The sequence below is a fragment of the Chlorocebus sabaeus genome, chromosome 20 (genome assembly GCF_047675955.1).
Source record: "Chlorocebus sabaeus isolate Y175 chromosome 20, mChlSab1.0.hap1, whole genome shotgun sequence".
NCBI lineage: Eukaryota > Metazoa > Chordata > Mammalia > Primates > Cercopithecidae > Chlorocebus > Chlorocebus sabaeus.
In genome coordinates, this window is record NC_132923.1 from 15,951,597 (window position 1) to 15,973,624 (window position 22,028).

The 22,028-nt window shown below is 40.4% G+C and overlaps 1 protein-coding gene and 1 long non-coding RNA gene across 3 annotated transcripts in view; one reads left to right on the forward strand and one right to left on the reverse strand.

Annotated features, from left to right (window-relative positions):
- The window catches only part of GPR89A (G protein-coupled receptor 89A), a 57,759-nt gene extending 43,848 nt beyond the window's left edge, over positions 1-13,911 (reverse strand). For both annotated transcript variants that reach the window (XM_007977325.3, XM_007977326.3), the window contains exons 1-3: positions 13,723-13,911; positions 5,451-5,510; positions 3,334-3,437 (exon numbers count right to left, since the gene is read on the reverse strand). In XM_007977325.3, the coding sequence (XP_007975516.2) occupies positions 3,334-3,437; positions 5,451-5,510; positions 13,723-13,764 (206 nt within the window). In that variant the 5' untranslated portion in view covers positions 13,765-13,911. The remainder of the gene's footprint in view (positions 1-3,333; positions 3,438-5,450; positions 5,511-13,722) is intronic.
- Positions 13,912-13,945: 34 nt separating this feature from the next.
- Positions 13,946-21,319, forward strand: LOC119624201 (uncharacterized). The gene is made up of 3 exons (XR_005240222.2): positions 13,946-14,048; positions 18,110-18,166; positions 19,095-21,319. It is a non-coding gene; the product is annotated as an uncharacterized lncRNA (long non-coding RNA).
- The last annotated feature ends 709 nt before the right edge of the window (positions 21,320-22,028 follow it).

Consider the following 22,028-nt stretch of genomic DNA (forward strand, 5'->3'; position numbering starts at 1 on the left):
TACAAGTTCCAGTCCATTATCAGACAGGCAATTTATAAAAATTTTTTCTTGTTCTTGGAATGTTTGTTCACTTTCTTGATGGTGTCTTTTGTATTTACTGATTTTAAATTTACTTAGGCCTTGTTTCAAAAAAGGCATAAGTGGTTAAATGGCTTACAAAGATAAATAAAATACAGGATGATGAAATGAACTATAAGGAAATATGAACAACAATGGTAACAGATAGGTAAAATATTGGGTCAAGCATGGTGGCTATTATAAAATAGAATTCTAGAAAGTTGCTATGGATAGGTCATAAATTTAGCTTTAAGTTTTCTAATGGTCAATGTGAAATAAAAAATTTGATCAGTTAGATAAAATCATTGTGTCTGCAAGAAAATAGCAAATTAATTTCTCAAAAGAAGCATAATCATCATTTATTGTTACTGAATTATTACCAAGATTACAATGAAATTTCTTCAAAGATTTCATAAAGAAGAAAATGCAAAGGCAATTAACAGTGTCTTCAACAACATCCATTCAAGAGAAATATCAGTTTCAGAGGGCTGTTTCTAACTGTTCCTTCCTTAGTACAGATGGCAGGCATCACAAAACAAAGAGCCATTCAGTAAAAGCTACCCTATAGGGAATGAATACCATTTAGACTAGATAAGTTGACAGCTTCTCGCTCCTCTAGGTTAACCTACTTTAGAGCATTTAGAGAAGGAAACAAGCTGGACATCCTCCAGGCAATTCTACATAGTATTTCAGCTGAGCTTCTGAAAGATTCTGGGAGGCAGTGGGTTTGAAATAACAAGTGCAACTTTAATTGGCAGTACGGACTGCCTATTAAAAGTGAAGCACATGTTTTAACTAATCTTTTGAGCTGAGAGTAAAGTGATATTCTCTTGAAAAAATTAAGGATCCCGACAAGATTACATATTTGGATAGGAAGTCATACAATCTCTGCTGAAAGGCGAGTCAAAGGAATATTCTGGCCAAGATTCTCTTTTCAAAATGATTCTGAGTCCAGTCAATGGAGAGTTATACTACATCATCAAGGTTCACATTTGTGTTCCATAATTGGGTGAAACACTAGCATGAAAAAACAGGTATAACTGAAGACACGTCTCAGACTGAACAAACCCAATCCTCTATATAACACACAAAGAAGAACTAGATTTCAGCAATGCTACTTCTTATCCTCTTTAACTAGCTAAGAAATTTAAGAAATATACACCACAGTATGACTGATGTTTCTTACTATGAAGCTGTCAACTTATCTAGTCTAAATGGTATTCATTCCCTATAGGGTAGCTTTTACTGAATGGCTCTTTGTTTTGTGATGCCTGCCATCTGTACTAAGGAAGGAACAGTTAGAAACAGCCCTCTGAAACTGATATTTCTCTTGAATGGATGTTGTTGAAGACACTGTTAATTGCCTTTGCATTTTCTTCTTTATGAAATCTTTGAAGAAATTTCATTGTAATCTTGGTAATAATTCAGTAACAATAAATGATGATTATGCTTCTTTTGAGAAATTAATTTGCTATTTTCTTGCAGACACAATGATTTTATCTAACTGATCAAATTTTTTATTTCACATTGACCATTAGAAAACTTAAAGCTAAATGGGTTATTAACTATAAGTTAAAAGTTGGGGGACATCATCTACCAAAAACAAAACTATAGCTTTAGAATAACTGAATCCTCTCTATCTATATTTAGATGAGTAGTTGGCAAACTATGGCCTGGCAGCCACCTGCTTTTACAAATTAAGTTTTATTAGAGCATGGTCATGCTCATTTGTTTATATATTCCCTATGACTACTTTCGCTCTACAACAGCAGGGCTGAGTAGTTGCAATAGAAACCTTCTGGTCCACAGAAGCCTAAAATATTTACTATCTGTCCCTTTACAGAAGAAAGTCTGCCAACCCCTGCTTAAATAGCAGTGAAAGGTGCAGGTTGTGACAATAAAATTTAATAACCATTATGTAAAATAATACTTGTCTATTATCTATAGTCAAAGGAACTATATCTAGCTCATCCAAAAAAAGGTTTGGATTATTAAAGTTTAAAAGTAGGAGAATCAGAACATACTTCTATTTTACCATAATACATGTCATTCATTGTTCTATCAAGAGACCATTATTATCAACTCTGATTCTCTCTGTCTCACTCTTTTTTTTTTAAGAGATGGGGTCTCACTGTCTTATCCGGTGATCACAGCTCACTGCACATTCTCAAACTCCTGGGCTCAAGGGATCCTCCTGCTTCAGCGTCTAGTGTAGCTGGGACTATAGGTGTGTACTACTACACTCTGCTAATTTTTTAAAATTTTTTTGTAGAGACAGGGTCTCACTTTGTTGCCCAGACTGGCCTTGAACCTCTGCACTTAAGTGATCCTCCTGCCTCAGCCTCCCAAATTGCTGGGATTATAGGCGTAAGCCACTGTGTCTAGCCCCTCTTTTTTTAACCTTTCAATGTTTTGTGATTAACCATTTGTACAGTAAGTTTTTCTTTTTAATTCAAATTTTGTTTTCAACTCTGATTATCAAAGGATTTGAGAGTACAGTCTCTCTACAAGTCTCAAGTGTCAGGGGTCTACAATGAACTTACCTTGGCGCTGAGTCCTAACTTTAGAGTGAAAGACTACTTTACTCTTAAAAGGTTTTTCCAGGTAGTGATAAAAAAGTACAACAAAGTCTGCATAGCATAGTTGAACCCTACATATAAATGCCGCTAAAAAAATTCTCAAGCTTGCAGATTAACAAGCAAGAAATATTTTGGATAGACTGTCTAATAAACTAACAGGTCTATTATTCGGAAGGGAGTAAAGAGTTACTTTTAAAAAGTGTTTTAAGAAACACTTTAAATTCAACCAAACTTGACCATGACTGTAAAATCAATAAAAGTAACTAAGTAAAGTAAGAACTGGAGCTCAGTCTTCAGAGAGATCATTAAGTATCTCTGAGGAATTCTAACCTTTTCAGGTAGAGATTTTCAATCAGCAGAACAATGTGAAGGGCTGTTACTGGGATTCAGTCAGCGAGCAGTCCCGGAAAAATAAAGCTTCTAGGAGTGAAGCCTAGTCTGCGGCTTCACAGCCTCACTCCAATGAGTTTTTCAGAGTTAATGGTCAGATCTTTTTTTCCTGGTTTCTCATAATCTTTGTCAAACCAGCTACTAGGTGGCTGTGACCCATATCTGCTGTGATCATTGTAGTTACTAAGACTAAATTATTAACACAGTGTTTCTTTTTTATCTCAGTTATGAGATCCAGATAGCTTTTCCACCGTAAAGAATGTAGCACAGAACTCTTCAAGAGGAGTTATTCAGTACTCTTACTCACCTGCTATTCAATACTCCTAAGATTTCAAAGATGATGAGCTCAAACATGGTGCAAGAAAATGCAAATGTCACAGAGAAGATCACCTGTACAACATACTGACGTATCTGTTAAAAGTGAAATAGAAACTAGAAGTTATTTCCATGTTTAAAAACTGAACTGATAACCTCCTTCTGGTTACAAGTCAGAAAACTTATTCTGAGGAAATTCTCAAGTCACTGGAAGTAGGGTCACAACAGTAACTTGCCTGGAGCTAAAGAAAAAGACCAAAGTAGGTGGCACTTCTGAATCTTGAGTCACTATTACCAGCATCCTCTTGTGGATGAAGAATTTTGAGGACAAACAGATGAAGTGACAGGGTCATAGGTAGCACTTAGAATTCCTGATGCACACTGACAAAAAACTGACAGATTCATATATAATGGTTAATGTTTAAAGGGATTCTTCAACACACTGCAGATCCTGGATCAGTTCTGGAACCTCCCTTGGGAGGCCTTAAAGTATTGGGCAGAAGAAAATCTCCAGAATTCCAGGCTCTTTCAGACAATAAACTCCCCGAGAAAGTTTAATGGAGAACATCCTAGAAATGACCCAATGTAGACTATAACCCCTGATCTTATTACTAATTAGGAAAACTAACTAGGAAATGTCCAGTCTAGGATGGTGATCTTCTGAATCCAAAGCTTAAGATAAAAACACCAGCTTTGTGTTGTGGGAAGTCAGGGACCCCGAATGGAGGGACCGGCTGAAGCTGTGGCAGAACATAAATTGTGAAGATTTCATGGGCATTTATTAGTTCCCCAAATTAGGACTTTTATAATTTCTTACACCTGTCTTTACTGCAATCTCCGAATATAAATTGTGAAGATTTCATGGACATTTATTAGTTCTCCAAATTAATACTTTTATAATTTCTTACGCCTGTCTTAATCTCTTAATTCCGTCATCTTTGTAAGCTGAGGATGTATGTCACCTCAGGACCCCGTGATGATTGCGTTAACTGTACAAATTGTTTGTAAAGCATGTGTGTTTGAACAATACGAAATTAGTGCACCCTGAAAAAGAACAGAACAGTGATTTTCAGGGAACAAGGAAAGATAACCATAAGGTCTGACTGCCTGCGGGGTCGGGCAGAATACAGCCATATTTTTCTTCTTGCAGAAAGCAGGTAGGAGAAATATCGCTGAATTCTTTTCCCATCAAGGAATAACCTTGGGGAAGGAATGCACACCTAGGGGGAGGTTTATGAAGGGCCGCTCTAGGAAGTCTGTCTTATGCGGTTGAGATAGGACTGAAATACGCCTTGGTCTCCTGCAATGCCCTCAGGCTTACTAGGATTGGGAAATTCCAGTCTGGTAAATTCTAGTCAGACCAGTTGTCAGATCTCGAACCCTGTTTCCTGTTAAGATGTTTATCAAGACAATGCGTGCACAGCGGGACACAGATCCTCATCAGTAATTCTAATTTTTGCCTCTGGCTTGTGATCTTTTATTGCATCTGAAGCACTGACCTCTGTGACCCACTTCCTATTCATACACCCCTTCCCCTTTTGAAATCCCTAATAAAAACTTGCTGGTTTTGTGGCTCAGGGTTGCTGTCACAGTCCTACCAATATGTGATGGCACCCCCAGAGGCCTAGCTGTAAAATTTTTCTCTTTGTACTCTTTATTTCTGAGACCAGTCGACACTTAGGGAAAACAGAAAGAACCTATGTTGAAATATTGGGGGCTGGTTCCCCTGATAGCCTCGGGATTTTGGTATTAACTCAGAATATAAGACTGGCAATTCAGGGCCAGATAGACAAATGAAAGGGAACATTTGTGAGACATTATGAATTAAATTCTCTCCTGCAGAATAACTATTTGCTATTGGTGCATATCCTGATACGACTAAGGCATAACATTCCTTTCTCCTAACTTCTGGGCTACATTTGGCTTGCCTTTTTCCCCCCTTTTAAATCAATTAAGCCTAATTATATTCTCTAATCTAATAGTTATATAGTACTTATTTGGTAACAGCTTCCTATCTTGGAAATGAACATAATGTTTCTTTAATGGAGACATTTTTCTTGTCAATCTAAATTCATACAGTGTAAGTATGACAAAATTATTTCTTCTCACCTCATAGTCTTTAAACAATTGGCGCATGAAGAAAAGCCACCCAAATCCAAAAAATAGTATCTGGAAGGGAAAGAAGATAGAATGTCAATATATATTTTTTTGAGAAATGTTTTATAGAAACATTTCTATAAAACAGGTCTGCTAATTAGACGGTTAACTTATTTCAGGGATTAAAGATAAGATCCACTCTTATAAGACCTACTTATTAAAGCTCATGACATTGGAAATAAATGTTTAAATGTTCTTGGATGTTTGAAGTTATACATGTTACAGAGTATGCTTCAAGACAAAAATGGAAGTACATATTTTCCCATAATCTTATGATAATAATTACATGAGCCAGAGAAGCTCGCAAATAGAAAAGGAATCAGCGGCCAGGTGTGGTGGCTCACACTTGTAATCCCAGCACTTTGGGAGGACAAGGTGGGCAGATCACCTGAGGCCAGGAGTTTAAGACCAGTCTGGCCAACATGGCAAAGCCCTGTCTCTACTGAAAACACAAAAATTAGATGAGTGTGGACACTTGTAATCCTAGCTGCTCCCGGAGGCTGAGGCATGAGAATAGCTTGAATCTGGGAGGTGGAGGTTGCAGAGAGCCAGTATCGTGCCACTGCATTACAGCCTGGGTGATAGAGTGAGATTCGGTCTCAAAAAAAAAAAAAAAGAAAAGGAGTCAGAGTGAGATTTGCTTCTTATGGATGATCCCTGACTGCAAGTATTTAAAAAAAAATACCAGCCTGGACAACATGGTGAAAACCCGTTTCTACAAAAAAACACACACACATAAAAATGAGCTGGGGGTGGTGGGGTGTGCCTGTAGTCTCAGCCACCTGGGAGGCTGAGGTGGGAAGATCACCTGAGCCTAGGAAGTTGAGGCTGCAGTGAGCCATGACTGCACCACTGTGCTCCAGCTTGCACAAGAGAGTGAGACCCTGTCTCAAAAAATAAATAAAAATAAATCAATTTAAAAAATAAAAACTTCACGGGAAAGGAGTTGAGACCAAAAGTAGACGAGCAGTAGAAAGCCTAATGTGTTTTATATCTGTTTCCTTCAGAGAGTTTTCTTAGCTTCTCCACCATCCTGCCTAATCTACTAAAGTGGTTTTCATCTCAGTGTAAAGCTGAGAGATTGCAGGATCCCTCTTTTGTCAGTTTTGTTTCAAACTGGCAGAGACCGTAGCCACATGACAGCTGACAAAGCTGGTCTGTAGTAAATAGAACTTTCTATACATAGACATGCACTGACACGACTAATCTTTTCTTCTTAAACTGGCTAGGACCTTTATGAAGAAAATGATTTTATGTCTTCCTAGGGACTACTTTACTGAGCAAGTGTAAACTCAGTAGTTTAGCACAGACTACTTTAGCTTCTTATCATGCCCCTGCTGCCTAGCAAACTCATGTGTTCAGCCCCCTGGAACTTCCTTTGGTTCTTTAGACCCATATTCTTTCACATCGAGACCTCTGTAAATGTCCTCTGACAGGAACTTCTCTCCAACCCTCTCCCAGTTATGCTATTTACTCCTTCTGGAAGGCCCTCGCTGCCCTCCCAAACACAGATAAATTGCTCTTTTTATATAATCTTATTCTACATCGTACTTCCCTCATCAAAGTGCTTACCATACGGTTTTGTAATGCCTAATTTAAATATTTTTTGACATTAGATTATAATCTCTATGAGGACAAAAACCATGTTTGTCTTGTAATCTTTGTATCCTTGGCATCCAGCACAAAGCCTGGTACATAGCAGACTCTCCGTAAGTGCTTGCTGAATGGCTAAGTGGTCTACATAAAAGACGGCTTATTCTTCAGCATTCAATCTTAAATTTTCTGTAATAACTCCGATGTGCTATGCTAGGTGCTGAGGATACAAAGATAAGTAGGATGGTTACTACCCTCTACAAGCTCACAACATAGTGAAGACACTACATAAATAACTATAACATAATATGGATGTGCAATGATAGAAATACATACATGATATTGTAAAGCAATATGAAAGAGGGAGACCAAACCAGTCTGTAGGGGCTTAGGACAGATTTTCTGGAGAAGATAATGCTTGAGCTGAAGGAAGTTTTAATTTGCAGTTACAACCTGATATTGTGTGCAAATTTTGGGATTATGTGCATTTTTCTAGAGTGGTTGAAGGTATTCATCACACACTCAACGGTTTCCACCACTCCTAACATATTAAAAACCACCCTCTCAAAGGATGAGTAAGAATCAAGTAGGGAGGCTGGACACAGTGGCTCACGCCTGTAATCCCAGCACTTTGGGAGGCCAAGGTGGGTGGATCGCTTGAGCCCAGGAGTTCGAGAACAGCTTGGGCAACATGGTGAAACCCTATCTCTACAAAAAATACAAAAATTAGCTAGGTGTGGTGGTGCGTGCCTGTAGTTCCAGCTTATGGGGAGGCTGAGGTGGAAAGGCCACTTGAGTCTGGCAGGTGGAGGCTACAGTGAGCCGTGAGCACGTCACTGCATTCCAGCCTGGGTGACAGAGCGAAACCCTGTCTCAAAACAAAACAAATGAACAAAAAAAGAATCAAGTAGGGTAAAAACAGGTGGTAGGGGTAGAAGGACAGGGCTTTCCAGATAGCAAAGGGCATGAGTAAAGGCGCAGAGTGAAAAGCGTGGTATATGCCAGGAACTACACATGGTTTGGAGATGCTAGAAGATGAAATTCAAAGAAGGAAGAGGTTAAAAATGAGGCTAGACAAGAGGAGTGGATGTCCAACCACTGAGAGCTTTGAAGGCCACCCTAAGATTATAGTCTGTAGGTGGTGAGGGTTATTTAAGCAGGGAAATGGCATGGTCTGATTAGTTGTATATTATAGAGAGCAGTATGGTGGCTGTGTGGAAGACACATTTGAAGGAAATAACATTGTAGGAAGAGAAACATCATAGAAATGTGTTATGGGAGTTCAGATGAAAGATGAGAAAGCCCTGAATTAAGACATTTGGTGACAGAAGAGGAGATGACAGATTTGAGAACTATTTAGGAGGTAAAATCAGCAGGGAGAAGTCAAGGATGATAATTTGGAATACAGGATGAATAGTGAAGCTACCCAATTTATATTAAGAATATTGGAGAAAGAAGAGGTTTAGGAAAGGGGGCAGAGGATGGGGAAAATGATGAGCTCATTTTTGAACACACTAAGGGCCTGAGGGACAGCCAGCAAGATGGGTCAAGATATCCAGCAAGCACCTGAATAAAAGACAGATTGTGAAGGCAGGTCTAAGATATACTTATGAGTTGAAACCATCAAAGTACACGAGATCACCCGGGAACAGTATCTAGAGTAAGGAGAGCAATGTGCCAAGAAGAAAACACTAGAGGATAAGGAACACAGTTTGAATGGTGAGGTAGGGGCAGGAACCAGAGTGTAGCAGGTCAGAATGAATGGGAGCTAAACCAGTGGGGATAGTAAATGCAAATTACTCCAGGGAGGGCCAGGAATGAGAAAAAAAGAGAACACTAGATAATAGGCTAGAGAAGAATATGGAATAAAGGGACAGTTTATTGGCCAAGGGGAAAGAAAGCAGTCAAGTAAGGAGAAAAAGATGAGAAGGATGATGGAATGCTAGAGGATGAACTGATACTATTAATTTATTATTATTATTAGGTAACTTTTATTAAGCATTTACTATATTCCAGGCTAAGTAGTACTTAGCATTATAATCTTATAAAAATCATTAAAAACCCAGTAAGGTAAGTTTGATTGTCCTATTTTCACAGAGGAAGATGAGGTTTAGAGAAGTTAATCAATTTATAGTAAGTATTAGAATCAAGATTGAACTCAAGCCTGTTTGACTCCAAAATCTGTGCTTTTTTTTTAAATAATATGTTTTCAGCTCTTACTGAGTCTGGCTGTTTAGAAAATCTGTGCTTTTAACCACTTCAAAATAAGCTACTCTAAGATCAAACGTAGGGAGAATGGCCTTAAACCAGAGTAGGGGAACCCCGTTTTCTGAAATGGGAGGAAAGGAGGTGAGAATGGTTGTGAACACAGATAACCTTTTAGATTATGCAGAAAGTATTCATAGGAGATCATACCTTTTGGCTTCACTTTTGTTGAGTAAGTATGAGGCAAGGTTATCTGCTAGGAGTAAGACAGGTGAGTATAGAAAAGGGAGCTTTAACAAAGATTCAGACAAACTTTGAGGGGAATAAAACAAGTAGCTGATTAAGGTCAAGAAAAGGAATAATTCAGGGAGCTGAGGGTTAAACTCATGGCGTTGGCAAACTACACAGCCATGTGATTTTCTACAGTAGCTTTCAGGCCTCTGTATTAGTGGTAGACAAACTATAACAATGATCCAAGTATGGACTTATATATATATATATGTATATGTATATGAAGGTAAACGAACAAGCGGGTGTAAGAAAGTAAGTTGGATCCAAGCATCTAGATCAAGTAGAAAAGGAAAGGGTCAAACAGATTAGGAGAAAATGTCCAGGATATCCTTTGGCTATTATAAAGAGTTACCAATGGTAACTCTATAAAGACAGATGTAAATTCAGAGTTTAGAGACCATATTCATATGACTTATGAAGCCACAACTGAAGATAGAGAAGTTGGGCAGTTAGGAATGAGAGTAGTATGTATAGTGGAAATGGATGATTAAAAAAAAAATCACCAAGATTGCTGTGAAATGGAACTTTAGACAAGTAAGAGAAAACAAGCAAAAATTTTAAGTTTATATGGTGGGGAGGGGAATGGAAGAAAAGAGAAACAGATATATACCTTTAATATTTTATTGTGGCCTCCTTTCACATTGACAAAGAAAGTGTAAAAAGACTTTCAGAACAAAATTATGTCTTTTGCAGCAACACAGATGCACCTAGAGGCCATCATCCTAAACAAATTAACGCAAGAACAGAAAACCAAGTACCCCATGTTCTCACTTCTAAGTGGGAGCTAAATATTGGGTACTCACCAACATAAAGATGGCAAAAAACAAAACTGGAGACTACTTGGGGACAGGGGACGGGAGAAAGGGGAAGGACTGAAAAACCAATTATTTAGTACTATGTACCTGGTACCTGGGTGACCGGATCATTTGTATCCCAAACCTCAGCTCCCACAATATACCCAGCACAAGTACCAAATCTACAATAAAATTAAAAGTTGGAAAAAAAAAAAAAAGACTTTTAAACTACACACATACACAAAAGTAGCTGGAGAATTCATTTACATCCAAGATAAACACAAATTCTGGCAAGATTATAGAGGATCCAAAAAGAATGCAGAAGCAAAATGCAATTTCAAATAGCTTTGCAAATAAAATGGAAATAAAATAAGAAGCTTTGCAAATAAAACAAGAAGCTTGGCACATAGCTTCTTATTATAAATGAGACTTAATACTTTCAGAATTGTACAGAGTAAAATCTTGACCTTAGGACTTAAGAGTGTACTCTGGAACTGATAAGTCTTAATGACTGTACAGAGGGCTCAAAACATGAGTTAGATAACAGTTGCTTTTATAAAAGTGACTTCTGGGTAGAAAATTAGCTACTGTTAAAAAAAAAAAAAAAAGATGGCCATCAGCAGGATAGTTATTAAAGAATTAAGTATAAAAGACACCTTTCTTGGATCATTTGTTCACCCTTTTAATCATTTAACAAATATTTATTAGTGCCTAATATGTGCCAGGTCCAAGGGATAGAATGGCAAACAAGAGAGCATGAATGCTACTCTCAAGGAGTTTATAATCTATGGAGGAGATAAACAAGTAATCTATGGAGGAAATAAACAAAACAATGTGGTAGTGTTGTTACAGGGGAAGTAGGTGAAGGGCACTATGGCAGAATGTATAGGGACATCTAGTCCAGTCTAGGAGAAGCTTCTTGGATGTTCGAGTTGAGATCTGAAGGCTGAAAGGGATATGAGGAAAAGGTCCAGAAAAAGAAAACACACTGTGTGGAAATCTGGAGGCACCACAGCATGGACAGGTTAGGGAACTAAAAGAAGTTCAGGAAGTCTAAACAATAAAATGGTGAAAGCCACAGCTGAAGAGAGAAGAGCCAGGGTCCCATCAATAAGGGACCTGATAAGAGCAAGGGTCCCATCAATAATGGACCTGAAAAGCCACGTAAAGGAGCGTGAACTTCATCCTGTGGCGCGGTGAGCAAGATTCAATATGTGATCTCTAATTTCAGATTTCATTTCAAATAAACCTTTCAGTTAATACAACACAGAAAAAATGAGTGGGGAGGGGCTCAGGGGGCAATGGTGGTGTTTCCAAGGTAACCACAACTCTCTAGAGAAGTGCTTTTTATTAAATAAATATTCACTACAACTCTACTGTGTGCCCGCAACTGATCTAGATGCTGGTGAATACAGGAGAGAACAAGAAAGACAGTGTCTTGGACTTCATAGACAGACAACAAACACATGAACACACAAATGAACTATAGTAATAAATGCCAAGAAGAAAAGAAAACATGGAAATGAGGAAGAAGGCAGCCGAAATGGAAAGCTACTTTGGCTGTGGGCAGGGTGTCAGGTAAAACCTTCCTAAAGTGACATTTTTACTAATGCCGAAATGATGATAAAGTAGCCACATAAATATTTGAACAGAGAACATTCCATGCAAAGGAATCTTTGGGTCTTTCTTCCACATTAGTTTAACAATTAATTACTGCATATGGATACACGTGTGAAGTAAAAGTCTATGATTACAAGGCATACAAAATTAAAAAGCCACTTCCTTGGTTCAACGTATCAATTATATCCACGCTAAAAATCCTAGAGGCTGCAATGCAAAGCCAATTTTCTACTGACATTCTTATCTTTATTCTAAGTGAAAAGACAAGCTAATTAAATATTGCTCTTTTTCTGAAATTGGTACTAGGGTTAAAAATAACCCTGAGTTGTCACCAAGGGCACTGGGTAGTCTTAGAAAGGTTTTAAGCAGAAGAATTACATGTCCAGGTTTTTTAACAATACATTTGAATAGTACGCAGTCAATAAAAACAATTATGAAAACTATAGAAAGGTGGTAAATTTAAAAAAAATTTTTTAAAAAAGATTGCATTAGAGTGGTAGGATCATGGATGGCTTTTCCTTCTTTCTTATCTTCTTAAATATTGTAAAAGTTTTTAAACAGAAAAGGACAATGCTCCGCTATACGGAGACGAGTATTAGGATGAAGCAATACAAAAACTGAATCAAAGAACAAAAATTTAGTTCACTTTAAGCTCCAAAAGGTAACTGTTTCTGTTACTTGCCGTTTGAGAGAAAGAACAAGTAAAAACAACCAAAAAAAAAAAAAAAAAAAATCTTCAAATTATTGGAAAGACGAGGGGAAAAAGGTAAATAGGTAGTCTGAGCTTCACAAATATTAACAGTTGGCCAACAATTATTTATTGAATGCCTGCACTTAAAAGTGGGGATACAGCTATGAACAAGGCAGGACTTCAAAAAACAAAATCATAAACACATACATAAATGATGCCAGTGCTATGATAAATGCTAGGAAGAAACAATAATTAACAATGGATTACAAGGTAAAAGCAAGAGGCTCACTAGACGAAGCTTCTATTGAGCACAGACAATGTCTTATATGTTTGTACGCTCAGAGCTTTATATAACGGTCGATAAATGTTTGACTGTACAAACAAACGAAGGTGACCAATGGAGAAGAAATGAGGGTCAGAAAAACATCCGAAAAAGGTGGGTAAGTAAGCATAGGATAAAGGATGAGGTGTCAGTGCAAAAACGAAACCTTATACTTTTAAGCATACGTATAACCTTATATTGACACTTTGAAGCAGCAAATTTCTCCACACCTGGATGCAGGATTTGACATCTAACAGCAAAGCCTACACTGACGTGTCCTCAGTAACCAGCCCTGATTGGCGCGCCGCACGGTGCCCGGAACCACACAGGCTTCCCCAGCCCAGGGTCAGCGGCGCAGCCCGGAAGCTTCGAGGAGCTTCGAGGAGCTCTGAGGACCGCCGCCTTAGGTGGCGGCGCCGGCTCTTAGCGTGGAGGCCGGCGGACCCCTTCCAAAAGTGGACCGAAATTCCAGGGACGCATCCCGGGTGGGGCCGCGGACAGCCGCAGGCCAGCCTCCTGACAGCCGGGGCTGAGGGAACCAGAGGCAGCAAATCGCACACCCTCTTCGCGCTCTGGGTCCCGGAGTAACTGGCGCAGGCCGCTAGAGAGAGACGCCAGACCCCGGACCAGCCTGCACCGCGGAGGACCTGAGAGGGCGATTCGGGAAAGGGAGGCGGACGGGTGTCGGGGAGGGAGGCGGTGACTCACCTGGGAGGTAATCATGATGCTGGAGTCGATCAGGAAACTCATGGCGAAGTGTAAGGAGGGCTCCTGCCTCCACTTCCCACTCCCCGAGGCCACGGCACGCTGGGGTCACAGGCCCCCTTACACAGTCCGCCTTCTCCCTGATGCCGCAGCCGGGACTGCGGCTCTCCAGCCCGACGCCATCAAGCTGCGCCCCAGCCAGCCAATCAGCGGCTACATCCGGAGCCCCGCCTCGGGCTCGGCGTGGGTGGGGCAAACGCTGGGCTCCAGCCGCGGAGGTCCCAGGAGCGGGGCTTATTAGGGGCGATACTACAAGTATGCAGTGCAAGGTAACTTTAACATTTCGGAGGCTGAAGGAGGTAGGGCCTGAGACCTAAGTGGCAATTCTGTTTTGTAAAGATCATAAGATAATAATGGTAATTATAGTAAGTCAGGCATTGTGTCCTAAATGTTATAACTTTTACTTGACTCGGCAAATATGACTGCACAAAGTGAGGGAAGACTGGAAAGTCAGACGAGACGTTAACAAATATAACTAACCAAATACATTTCTGTGACAACAACGAAAAGCACACCGTCTGTAGCAATTTAGTGATAATATTGTACTGCATATTAGTCAGGCCACAGGTGGAGTACTTGCACTCCGTGTACCACACTTTTAAGAGATTTTACAGGCCCGGCACAGTAGCTCATCCCAGCACTTGGGGGAGGCCAAGGCGGGCGGATCACCTGAGGTCGGAAGTTCGAGACTAACCTGACCAACATGGAGAAACCCCATCTGTACTAAAAATACAAAATTAGCCGAGAGTGGTGGCGCATGCCTGTAATCCCAGCTACTAGGGAGGCTGAGGCCAGAGAATCGCTTGAGCCCGGGAGGCGGAGGTTGCGGTAAGCGGAGATCGCGCCATTGCACTCCAGCCTGGACAACAAGAGCGAAACTCCGTCTCAAAAAAAAAAAAAAAAAAAAAGAAAAGAAAAAAAAAAAGAGATTATACAGAGACATATTGGAGCTCGCTGAAATGTGAGTCACCACATAAGGACTGGTGGAAGGAGGCGAAGAAAGATGACTCAGAACATGACATCTGTCTTCATGTGAAAGAATGGGTAGAACTGATGTGGCGCTGACAGTTATCTGTAGGGCAAAGGACTGGAAGTTAAATGAAGACAGATTTTAATTCAAAACAAGGATCAGTTCTTTAAGAGTCTGAAGAAGGGTTATTTTAGGAAGCAGCTCCTTCTGCCCCCTTCCCACCTGTTGCAGTGGATCAAATATACACTGAATCACTACCTCATTCATTCAACACTCATTTCATGAAGGCGTAATGCATTGCTGTGGGGCTTACTCTGCCGCCGCCCTGGGGCCTAGCTAGTCTTTGTAGTCCACATAGTCTCATAGTCCTGCAAACTGGCTCCAGCCCAGGAAATCACCCTGTGTAGGAGTGGCTGCAGTCACGACCCAGGAAGACAATCCTGAGGGCACCTGACATCCAGCATCTGAGTTCAGACTACTACAGTTTGAATAAGTGACTTGCAGATTCATTACACACAAGGGACCGTGTCTTCCTTTCATTGGATTGAACTCTGTCATGCCAAGCAGTTAAAACTACCTGTTAGATGTCCAATCCCTGATCCAGAATTTCAAAGGGCTGTGGAGGCAGCTCTATTATGGGAGTGTCATAACCACAGAACTGTGTCCTGGCTATATCTGTTAGGGAAGCAGGTAGATTCCCACGTAACAGCGCCTAACTGACATTCAAGACTGTATATACTACAGAGTGCCGAGAGAGACGATCAAGGCAAGCAGTTTACCTTAGTGGCTTACTGGGATTCACAGTGGAGATTGGAGTCTCAGTAACCAGGAATAGCAGAGAAAGGTGTACAATGCCTGCTGGCTTAAGGCCTATGCAAAGTTTTGGGTGACACCATTCAGAATTCTCCCTACTGTACCACTTGTGTCCAGGTAAAGGACAGGCCTAGGTGATTCAAGGGATTGCCTTACCCCCTGATTTTGATTGAGGAATGTCTTTAGAAACCTTCACAATGCATTTAGTATCCAATTGACTCTCCTCTCAAAGCAAGTCTCTACTGCTGATGGTGGACTCTGACACTAAAATGGCTTGTCCTCCCATCTCTACCGCTGGTAATATTCTCCCGATCCACTCTAGCTGCTACCATCCTCTTAGAATAGTGAGATCTTTTGGTTCTGCCTCCATGGACAGTCAAACCATCTGGGCTCCGAGTCCCCAGTTTGTGCTATTTTTCCAAGGGAGCTTTTCAAAATATGTCATGTTCATAACTAGTAGCCATTGTTTGCCACTCATCCAGAGACTGACAGCCAGTCCCATAGATGTGCTATAAAGAGTCGATTGACAAGATGATCAGTCTGTGTCCTTTGGACGAGTGTTTGTTCACACCACTTTACCGTCCTTTTTCATAGCAACTGCAGTGTTCATACTTACTGTGCTCTCACACTTTCCAGCACCATCCACATACTGACAGCTAACTATTTCACCCCCTTCCTCCAAATTAATGCAAAGGACTGGGCCCAGGAGTTGACACTAACACCGGATCCCTGGGAAACACCCTAGTACCTCTTCTCCAGGCACATACATAGCACCTGCCCATGCCTGTGGCTGGATGATCTCTGTTAGGGATTTTCTTCTGAAACTTTTAACTTATTGTGATATAGTTGTAGATTCAAATGCAGTTGCAAGTCTGGGATCTTTTGAGACATATCACCAATTCCGTGGCATCCTACTCTAGCTGTGTCCCTTCATGGAGAGACATCCTATCTTGTAGTTTTGCCCACTGTGCCAGATTCACTGAGTCTCTGAACTCCCCTATGTGCCCCACTAAGTCACCAGTGTCAGCTGGACAGGAAACCCCAAGTATTCAGAGGAAAAGTGTTTATTTCCCAATGGTCCCATGGACAGTATCTATACCTGTTACCTAGAAAATGTATAGGTGCAGTTTTCTCTTTTTTATTTTTATTTTTTGAGACAGAGTCTCGCTCTGTTGCCCAGGCTGGAGTGCAGTGGTGCAATCTCAGCTCACTGCAAGCTCCGCCTCCCGGGTTCACGCCATTCTCCTACCTCGACTTCCCGAATAGCTAGGAGTACAGGCACCCGCCACCACGCCCGGCTAATTTTTTGTATTTTTCGTAGAGGCGGGGTTTCACTGTGTTAGCCAGGATGGTCTCGATTTCCTGACCTCGTGATCCATCCGTCTTGGCCTCCCAAAGTGCTAGGATTACAGGTGTGAGCCACCGTGCCCGGCCAGGTGCAGTTTTCTCAAAGTGTAGTTCTCTAACGACTTGGGGAGCTTATTTAAAATTTAGATTCATCAGCCCTAATGTAGACCAGTGGACTTGGGATTTCTGAAAGTGACTTCCAGGAGGAATCAGGAGTCAATTAATTAATAAGTAGAAATTATATACATTTATCATGCACAAAATGATGTCTTGAAATATGTATACATTGTGGAATGGCGAAATCAAGGTAATTATCATATGTATTACTTCAGATACTTATTTTTGTGGTGAAAATACTTAAAATCTACTCTCTCAGAGATTTTCGAAAATGCAATACTTTGTTATTAACTATAGTCAACATATTGCACAAATTCTCTTGAACTTACTCCTCTTATCTAACTGAAGTTTTGTATCCTTTGACCAACATCTTCCCAACCCCATCCGACCTGCCGCTCCAGCTGGTAATCACCACTCTACTCTCTGCTTTTGTGGGTTCAATTTTTTTTAAGAAGGAACCTGCATTTTTAACAGCTTCCCGGGAGATTCTTATGCACACTGACTGGGGACTGGCTGTGAGACTCTGCTCCCCATCTCAGAACTTTCCTAGAGTGAGTGAGCGCCTTCACACTAGGAAAATGTCAGCTCCAATTTGCCTAGAGAAAGGGGACTGAGGGCCAGAGTGGTGCTAGCTTTGCTCTTTGCTTTTTTCCACTCCCGCCCCGCTTTCTCTAGATATGCTCACTGCATAGCCTCAGGAAGCCTAAAGATCTTTTCCAACCACTTGTGCTTTGACTCAAGAATTTGCTTTCATCTTCCTTGAGCTTTGAACCTCTTGCCTAGTTGGTTCTCGCTTTTCCAGACCTTCTTGGAGGTGCATTCCAGTCCTTTCCTCTTATACAATCTCATTTTGGATATATCGACCTTGGTGCTGACCTGGTATGCACCACCCTGACCAGGGCCTTGATTGGTTCATATGAGTTAGAGTTAACTCTGTATCAAGTGCTTGGTTGTTCTTGAGGCCGTGTTCCTGAGGAATAAAGAAGATTAAATATTGTGTGCTTTTATGCAAGTCACTAAACTCTCTGTACTTCAGTTTCCTCATCTAAAAAATAGCGATAGTAATAGTATCTTATCTCGTAGGTTATTATGAAGATTGAGTAATATACATAAAGCCCTCAGGAAAAGAAGCACTTTATAGTAAGTATGCAATAATTTTTACCCATTATTATTATTGTTATGAGTTTATATTCAGTTTTCCTTCATTGTTAATTAGTTTCAATATATATTTATACATGTATATTTAAAAGTTTTGATTGTTGATTATTCAAATTATACTGAAAAGACTGATGATTGTAGAGCTCCCAAATTTGGAAAGATTCAGAGGCATTATCTGAAATATATAACACCAACTTTTTCCATTTATTAAAACTAATTTTGGGATTCTCTTAATATAATTATATGCAGAATGAATTTGATCCATATATTTTGTGAACAAAGGGGAAGAATATGTAGAGATTAAATTTAAAATTGAATATATTAGTTGAAGTTCAAAGTAAAGGATGTTTGTATTCTTACTGTATGAACTGTTCCAAACCTCTGGTCCCCTGCCATCTGTACTCAGTCAGGCAGAGCAGAAAGCTCTCTCTACTGTCCCACCAATTCTTGCTGCAGGCTAACCTCTTCTTGGGATAACTACCAGCAGGGACATTCACTTATTTTAAAGAAGTCCCCACCTTTACCACTGGATTGAGATTTGCCACCATGACGTTAAGACAGTTGCAAAGGAGTACAACACTGGCATATTTCCAAAGTCTGGGATATTCATTCCTATTCTTGGTTAACGTGACGCAAAGCCACACCAATGCACATATACCTTTGGGTTTTCCCAAAATTGGATCACAAGGAGTGCTATGGAATCCTTGTGATCCAATATTGAAAAAATGGATCCTGTTCGTGTACTCCCAAAATGCATATGTTGAAGCCCTAGTTCCCGATGTGATAGAATTTGGAGGAGGGGCCTTTGGGAGGTGATTAGGTTTAGATGAGGTCATGAGAGTGAAGCCCCATGATGGGATTTATGCCCTTCCAAGGAGATGAAGGAACCAGCACGCTCTCTTTCTAACAGGTGAGTATACCGTGAGAAGGCAGCCGTCTGTGAACCAGAACAAGGGCCCTCACCAAGAAGTAACCATGCTGGCACCCTGATCTTGGACTTCTGGCATCTGGAATGGTGAGAAGTAAATATTTGTTAAATATATACACCTACTATGCACCCACAAAACTTAAGAATAAAAAATTTTAAAAACTTTGTTGTTTAAGCCACCTAATGTACGGTATCTTGTTATAGTAGCTTGAACTAAGATAATGAGCATACTATTTTGTTATATAGTTTTCATTATATTTCATTTTAGAAATATATTATGGGGCTGGGCACGGTGGCTCACACCTGTAGTCCCAGCACTTTGGGAGGCCGAGGTGGGTGGATCACTTTTGGTCAGGAGTTTGAGACCATCCTGGCCAACGTGGTGAAACCCTGTCTCTACTAAAAATACAAAAATTAGCTGGGCATGGTGGCACATGCCTGTAATCCCACCTACTTGGGAAACTGAGGCAGGAGACTCGCTTGAACCTGGAAGGCGGAGGTTGCAGTGAATTGAGATTGTACCACTGCACTCCAGCCTAGGAGACAGAGCAAGACTTCGTCTCAAAAAAAGAGAGAGAGAGAGAAATACATTGTAGTATTATAGACCAGACATGGTGGCTAAAACTTGTAATCCCAGCACTTTGGGAGGCCAAAGTGAGAGGATCACTTGAGCCCAGGAGTTTGAGACCAACCTGGGTAACATTTTGGGAGACCCTGTCTCTACCAAAAAAAAAAAAATTAGCCAGGCAGTGTGGTACACACCTGTAATCCCAGCTACTCTGGAGGCTGAAGTGGGAGGATTGCTTGAGCTTAGGAGGTTGAGGCTGTAGTAATCTGTGATTGCACCAGTGCATTCCAGCCTGGGCAACAGAGTGAGACCCTGTCTCAAAAAAATGTGTATAGGCCGGGCGCGGTGGCTCACGCCTGTAATCCCAGCACTTTGGGAGGCTGAGGCGGGCAAGTCACAAGGTCAGGAGATCAAGACCATCCTGGCTAACACGGTGAAACCCTGTCTCCACTAAAAATACAAAAAATTAGCCGGGTGTGGTGGTGGGCGCCTATAGTCCCAGCTACTCGGGAGGCTGAGGCAGGAGAATGGCGTGAACCCAGGAGACAGCGGAGCTTGCAGTGAGCGGAGATTGTGCCACTGCACTCCAGCCTGGGCGACAGAGCGAGACTCTGTCTCAAAAAAAAAAAAAAAAAAAAATTTATAATGAATATTTTCTCGTGCCAAAGACTTTATAGCATTTTTATTGACTCAATAACATTCCATCATATGGTTATGTCATGAGTAACTTAACCAATGTACCTTTTGGATTTTTTTTTTTTTTTTTTTGGTGTTGTTTACTATAATAAAATAATATGATGGTGAAGAATTTGGCCCACAAGAAACACTTATTCAAGCCTCCAATTTTCCCTGGGCAAGGGAAGGTCACTGTGTCTATGTCCCAGCAAATTCTGAGGACACACATCAAGCTCCTGCAAGCTTGGCTACTGTGGCAGCCGGAGGTGAGCCTGTGAACTTCTGCAGACGAATAGGCCGCTAATAACTAGTGAGAAAGAGGTCAGGCCTCCCTCCCAGCAAGTGCTTCCCAGAAAGTCTCAGAGGTTTTCCTTGAGCCCCTCACTTGGAGGGGAGTGAGGGAAGGGGATGAGAAACACCACAGTTCTTTCTTCTAGTCTGACAACTCTCTTCAAAGACTGCTCCTATCGGTTAACCCTTAACTTTCTCTTAAATAACCCAGAGGTGGATTGTGAGTTAGGAGTTGCAAGACCATTTGGGGGCTACTTCTTTTTTTAAGGAATTCTAGATTGTGCTTTGTACCACTTTTTAGAAAGTGTAGACATTGAGCATTTATTGTCCTTGGTTATGTAACCTTACTGAAACTCCAAGACATAGGAAATATTTTGTTTAACATTTCATAACATATCCATTAAATCAGACTTGTAAATTACATTGAGGTCCTCTTTATTTTTGTCTTCTATCAATTCATCAAGGACTGAAGTCTTTTATTGCTACTATTTTTCTGTCCATATCTCCATGTATTTCTGAGAGCTTCATGCAGTCCAGTGCCTTATTTTTGAGTGCAAAATGATTCATAGTATATCTTTGTTGCATATTATATTTTATATTAATAAAGATCAATATTTTGGTTTGGTTTAATGATTTTGCTCTTGTATTTTGTGTGTTTGGTCTTTATTTTTGCTTTTTTCCTGTTTTTTTTTTTTTTTCTTCTTTTTGCTATATGGACTGTGTAGTCCTTGTTTCTTGTTTTGTTTCCTAGTAATCTGGAAGGCATGCATTTTGTTTTAAAATAACACATGTAACTTTATATTTTTCTTATTACTAACACAGAGAATAAAATAGTATCTTTGTAAGTTGAGAATACCAGGACACTTCTACTTTCTCACATTTCTCCTTCTTTGTTACTCCCTACACCCACACAATACTCAAATTTATGTTGGTGTAATCTGGGATTTTAAACCTTACTTTAAAAATATATTTTTGTTAAGGATTATTTATGATATTTGTATTCTGTTTTGTAACTATACTTCAAATAGTTATATTTAATTCATTTTATGCTTAAATGTCTTCAGTATTCATCATCAGCCTCTTTCATACTTTACCTTCTTGATTGATTTCTTTTTTTTTCTGAGACAGCATCTCCCTTTGTTGTTTAGGCTGGAGTGCAATGGCATAATCACAGCTCACTGTAGTTCCTGGGCTCAAGTGATCCTCCCACCTCAGCTTCTCAAGTAGCTGGGACTATAGGCGTGTGCCGCCATGCCTGGCTAATTTTTAAATTTTTGTAGAGACACTGTCTCACAATGTGCCCAGGCTAGTCTCAAACTCCTGGGCTCAAGCGGTCTTCCCACCTCTGCCTCCCAAAATGTTGGTACTACAGGTATGAGCCT